This window comes from Dreissena polymorpha, chromosome 9 (genome assembly GCF_020536995.1).
Source record: "Dreissena polymorpha isolate Duluth1 chromosome 9, UMN_Dpol_1.0, whole genome shotgun sequence".
NCBI classification, from domain to species: Eukaryota; Metazoa; Mollusca; class Bivalvia; order Myida; family Dreissenidae; genus Dreissena; species Dreissena polymorpha.
In genome coordinates, this window is record NC_068363.1 from 6,006,036 (window position 1) to 6,012,478 (window position 6,443).

Genomic DNA, 6,443 nt, shown 5'->3' on the forward strand with positions numbered 1-6,443 from the left:
ATATTTCATACAGAAGCATCATGCGGCGTCTCATCTGGGTCTATGCTTTTTACCAAGGCCTTTTTTTCTAGACGCTAGGCATAAATGGCTTAATAGCAAATTAAACAAGACAACGTAGTAAATGCTCGCATTCTCTGTTTCATGCTAAAAGTACTTAACTACATGTATGTAAACTGCTGTGTCAATCATTTTTAAGATGCCGAAAGGAAATATTGAATATCTTTTCTTTAATATAAAATTAATATGTCATATTTTAAATAATGATACATTTAAAGTAAAGTTCACAGTTATATTTTGTGGATATTTTAACAGTTGTCGTTGGGAATGTGGATATAGTAAGATTATATCATTCAAACATTTATTGTATTTAATGGGACATGTTCACGTTTCGATAAATTTACAAAATTGATAAAAAATATTGTTTCATAATTGCAAATTTTTGTTGAAGATATGTTTTTTATAAGGAAACAGTAATACTGGACATATGTTATGCTCTAAAATATCGATTGTATGCATCTTTTAAACGATTTAAAAACCTGAACATTCTAAAGCGCTACAAAGGCGAAACGATTGTATAATTAGGAAAGTTATTTTGTAATCGTTATTATATTGTTGTTATCCTTATTATAGTTTAATCGTGTGTCATTACAAGGATTACCTATATAAAGTTTAAATAACGTGCATTATCCCGTCATAACGATTGGCCGAATTTGCTCCAATGCTCAGCGGTTCGAGCTCAGGTGTGGATAACGTTTTTTTCATTCTTCAATTTTAACCAATTTATGCCTAGTGGACTCTCCCATCCTTCTAAATTGGACCAATTTATTTAAAAAATTAGGGCTGTCTAGTATATGTAGTTCTATATTTAGAATATTACTTACTGAAATTCCTTTAAGCAATTAGCGCAGACCCAGATGAGACGGCGCATCATGCGGCGTCTCGTCTGGGTCTACGCTGTTTGCAAAGTCATTTTTTCAGGACGCTAGGCATAAACGGGTTAATTTTTGTTTTTAACTGAAACTCTTTTGTTCCGATGTTTACATGAATTTAAAGCATTAGTTCGCAAACTTCAGAACATGTCAAACTCTGTTAAATGGTCCGTTTAAGTCATGGATGTTAAATACTTATAATGACGTGAGCCGTGTATTAGTTCAACAAACAGGAGATATTTGCTAATCCATAAGAGCTTATTGCAAATAAATATTATCACGCATGCAATAGTCAATTTGCAATTATAAAGTTGAGCTGCTCTTTAAGAAAAGGTGGTTTAATACATGTGCATAAAGTGTCGTCCCAGATTAGCCTGTGCAGTCCGCACAGGCTAATCAGGGACAACACTTTCCGCTTTTATGATATTTTTCCTTTCAAGAAAGTCTCTTCTTAGCAAAAATCTAGTTTAGAGGGAAAACGTTGTCCCTGAACAATATGTGTGGACTGCACAGATTCATCTGGGACGACACTTTACGCACCTGCATTAAACTCCCTTTTCACAGAGCATGGTCCAATTTTAATATATCCCCTGTCTTCGATTTCAGGTTTTCCCATTTAAATACACGCTTAATCTAGTACGTACATATCCAAATGTATTTGTTAGAATACTATAAGCAAGAATCACAAATTAATAAGCCTTGGTTTTATGACAAACCCATGATCCAGATATTTACAATAATTATTATCAAAACACTGTGAAATATTCTTTCTGTTATTATATCTGCAATGTAGACCCCAGTACATCGTATACAAAGTATAAAAAGCCTTTTTATCAAAGATGAGTGTATTTCGCAAAACTTTCCACAGACAAAGTATGTTCATTTAACAAATACAAAAAGTTCGAGACGATAATATGTATTAGCAGAAGCGGCCTTAAATACATAAACCACAGTTTAGGAATTTACAGATATTAACGGCAAATAAAAGTTTACAGCTCCTGGTCTCAGTCTGAAACCAATCGATTCGTTTTGTTTAAATTAACAGCATTCTTGAAAAACTGGGCTTAACGCATGTGCGTAAAGCTTCGTAATAAATAATCTGAGCAGTCCAAACAGGCTAATCAGGGACACCACTTTGCGCCATTATTGGACTTTCGTTTAGAAAATACTTCTTGAGCACAAATAATTCCCTAAATACGGAGATAATTGTCCATGATTAGCCAGTAATTACACACACACAACAAGGATGACACTTTCACTACATGCATTAAGACCAGATTGTTTGTTAAAATATGTTATCTTTAGAACACACTAAAGTATTGTATCGTATTTGATGAACAATTGTACGAATGTAATAATTTATACCACTGAAATACAGTTCTTAATAAAAAGCTGATCGAATAGTATAACGACAAAGAAGCGTGAAAAGCCAAGGTTGATGTTAACATAGCGTTAGTAGTCGAAGTAATCCTTATTGCATCTCTCATTGAGATCTCGAACGATCTTCTCGCACGTGCCGAAATCTCGCACGTCATCTGGTATCACTATGACGATGTTGTTGATGTCATTGCTCTTTGGATCCCTCAGGATGTAGTGGTTCCCCTTATTATACAATAAACATAATTGCAGTGCTTTGTGAAAAAAGGGTTTAATGCATGTGCAAAAAGTGTCATCCCAGATTAGCCTGTGCAGTCCACACAGACTAATCAGGGACGACACTTTCCGCCGAAACTGAATTTTCTTTAAGAAGAGTATTTCTTTATAATAAAAATATCATAAAAGCGGAAAGTATCGTCACTGATACGCCTGTGTGGACTGCACAAGCTAATCTGGGAAAAAACTTTACGCACATGCATTAAACCTCCGTTTTACAGAGCACGACCCATATGTTTCATTTAATATGTCTCATTTGTCTATATTTTAAGCGTATACTCAACCAAGCCGAAAAGCGTTTAATATCTAGACTTCAGATTTCCTACTTGCCCCGTACAAATCGATAAGCAACAATAATTAAAAAAGTTGTTAAATCGGTCGTTCAACAACAACAAAACAAATGTGTCCATCGTAGATATTAACTGCGTACCATGGAGTGCTCTGAGAGCCCGCAGTTGGTCGCAAAGGACCCCAAGACTTCGCTGTTACAGTCGTCTGGAAACCGAAGAGGTGAGTCCGTCGACCACCAGGCTAAAATACATCAACAACGCCGGGTTTTAGCCAGTATTAAAATGCCGGGTGGGGGAGGGGGGATTGCTGGTGAGGATGAAAAGAGGCAGTGTTACCTTATATATAAACATTTGTCGATTTTAAACTGTTTACATTGTAATTATTTCATAGAGTTGTTTACACTTATGTACACGGCATAAATTACCTGCATGAACATTTTGTTGTATTGATACTCGTTTAATTTCTTGCAAGCGTAGAACTATTATCATATGACTCGCGTATGACATATTCCGCAAGCGTAGCTCCTGACAATACGAATCGTGTTCTGAGAAAACTGGGCATAATGCATGTGCGTAAAGTGTCGTGCCAGATTAGCCTGTGCAATCCGCACAGGCTTACCAGGGACGACAGTTTCCGCTTTTATGACAATTTTTCTTTAAATGAAGTCTCTTCTTAGCATATTTCCAATTTAGGCGGAAAGTGTCGTCCCTTATTAGCCTCTGCGGCCTACATATAGCCTGTGCGGACTTCACAGGATAATCTAGGACGACACTCAACGCACATGCATTATGCCCAGTTTTCTCAGAACGCTGCTCATAGTGTGCGAATAGAAAGGCTGGCCAGGAGCTACGCTTGCCGCGGTCCGTTCATGAGACCACGGAGCCTTGCTCGTTATACCGGACAGGTTGGCTCCTAATCAAACAACGCACACTGGTCATATATGACATAAATCCCATTTTCGCATGACGCTCCTTAAATGATGCCCAGCAGTTGTCAAAGCGGATTTTAACAAATGTCGCCCCCACAATCGTTCTATCAATATTCAACTTATATACACTTATATAACAAACAAAGAAAATTGAGTCTTAAAAGTAGCACTAATAGAAGCAAGAGAATAATCAGTAACAGCAGTAGTAGCAACACTAGCAGTAGCAGAAGCAGTAGCGGTTTTAGCACTAATTAAGTGAATGAATTGCAACACAAGTCTTACCTGTCACTACGGAGATCATAAGACCTATGACGAAGAGGAAAACCACAGCCTTGCTCATCTTTGTGAACTAACAGGCACGGACAGACAAGCAGTGGTTTAACTGAACATCAGTGTGATCAATTTATAAAGCATTTCCTACATTTACAGCCAGTAACGGACATTCGCACTTAGGCTATTACAGGAGTTTGCATGTTTTGCTTTTCAAGTCCCACTATTTTTATTGACGCTAGAACGTGTCATCGATCGTGTATGATTAAAACCTACCTACATTTATGTGTTCCCCAAAATGTACAGTTTTGTGTGGAGCATTCATATCAAAATTATAATATTTTTTAATATTCATCCAAAGTTTGAAATGTTCCATTTGGTCATTTTGTTATTTGAAAAATCAACATTTTATTGCTGTTAATGAAAACCGAATTAAAACAACGTTGGCCTTAAAATAGTTAACAAACGTAAGTGCTGTACGGCATCATGTCTTTCGCAGGCGGCTAGATTTTTATTGAACAAGGATATAGGACATGACCGGTTTGTCTTGATATACAAGTTCGGTGGTCTTCACCGACACAGCACTCGAAGTATCTAGTAGACAAGGGTCGGCGGATGTGTTTACTTCCTTTGCAAAACTAGAAATTAAATGTGCATATGCAATACCAAGAAACGTATTATTGTTCTACACTCTATAAAAAATGTAATAGTTTTAAACATTATAAATAAATTAAAATAGTAGGAACTATTCAATATTTACATAATTATATTATCAAGAAGTATATGATATTTTAGAGGTGTTGAATTGTTTTGCAAAAGCACAGAGACGTGATAGCAGATTGTTTAATGTTTGGTCCCCATATTCAAACTATCTTCATAAAGTTGCGAGCAGAAATTTCAAATTGATTATAAATTGTATGCATCGTTACGTTTGGATGGTTAACTGTCACAGTGGACAACGCTAAATGAAAACTGTTTACATGGTAACGTTCTATTATATCAGAGAGCTCTTGATGCCAATGGAACACTCAATGGGATAGTCGTCGAAGCAGGATGCGATCTTATGGGTTAAAATTGTAGTGGACATGGGTAACAATATTTGAATGCCATATGTTCATTATTTAATTTAAATCTCAATAAATATCACATACACGTTTTTTCTTTTTATAACTTTATAGTAGAAATTATACAAAAGGAGGAATCATTTTTTGAATCCAGAAACTCTATCAGGAGATTGTTGTCTTGAATTTGTGAGTCGCGTTCTGAGAAAACTGGGCTTAATGCATGTGCGTTAAGTGTCGTCCTAGATTAGCCTGTGCAGTCCGCACAGGCTAACAAGGGACGACACTTTCCGCTTAAACTTGATTTTCGGCAAGGAGGGACTTCCTTGAAACTAAAAATACCATAAAAGCGGAAAGTGTCGTCCCTGATTAGCCTGTGCGGACTGCACAGGCTAATCTGGGATGACACTTTACGCACATGCATTAAGCCCAGTTTTCTCATAACACGACTCTTATTAACAACTTTCATTACATAACACGCAGCATAAAAATATACTTATTTAACAGGGCTCACCGTATTAGAACGGTCAATGCAAAGCATCGGGGATTAAATCCGGTTTGAAAATTAGCCTATCCGAATCAGGTTCCTCCTGATTTTGAATAACACACAAACAGCACACTGACAACAACTGACAAATTATGTTTGATGAACAGAGACCATTAGACCTTATGTCTGATAAACAAAGACCATTAGACCTTATGTTTGATGAACAGAGACCATTAGACCTTATGTCTGATAAACAGAGATCATTATACCCTATGTTTGATGAACAGAGACCATTAGACCTTATGTTTGATGAACAGAGACCATTAGACCTTATGTTTGATGAACAGAAACCATTAGACCTTATGTTTGATGAACAGAGACCATTAGACCCTATGTCTGATGAACAGAGACCATTATACCTTATGTTTGATGAACAGAAACACTAGACCTTATGTTTGATGTACAGAGACCATTAAACCTTATGTGTTTCTCCTTCTCCGGTATACGAAGCAGTCAACGCTATATCTTTTACCCCATACCCTGAGGTCTGAATAATGCATATCATATTTCGTTTTGGGGCGACTATTTGCTTGCCTGAATCCAATTTTTCACGCTATTGTTGTTCATGTTTGTAATTCCGTTGATATACGATGTCAAATTCGGGTAAGAAAGAAGTCAATCCTATTTATATAAGCTAGATTGTTTCGTTAGCCCCAGCTTGTATGTAACATTCTCTGCTATCCTGGTAGAACGAGTACCTGATATCTACGGAGAAGATCTTCTAAAGGCTCCCTAGCTCACAAGGGATACTATGGAAAAGATGT

At 36.7% G+C, this 6,443-nt stretch overlaps 1 protein-coding gene across 1 annotated transcript; it reads right to left on the reverse strand.

The window, feature by feature from the left end:
• Positions 1–1,756: 1,756 nt before the first annotated feature.
• Positions 1,757–4,225, reverse strand: LOC127845867 (uncharacterized). Its single transcript, XM_052377036.1, has 3 exons — positions 4,084–4,225; positions 3,013–3,113; positions 1,757–2,531 (listed from the first exon to the last, which is right to left on the reverse strand). Exons 1-3 carry the CDS (start codon positions 4,139–4,141, stop codon positions 2,382–2,384), a joined length of 309 nt encoding a protein of 102 aa, XP_052232996.1. The 5' UTR covers positions 4,142–4,225; the 3' UTR covers positions 1,757–2,381.
• Between the last annotated feature and the right edge of the window lie 2,218 nt (positions 4,226–6,443).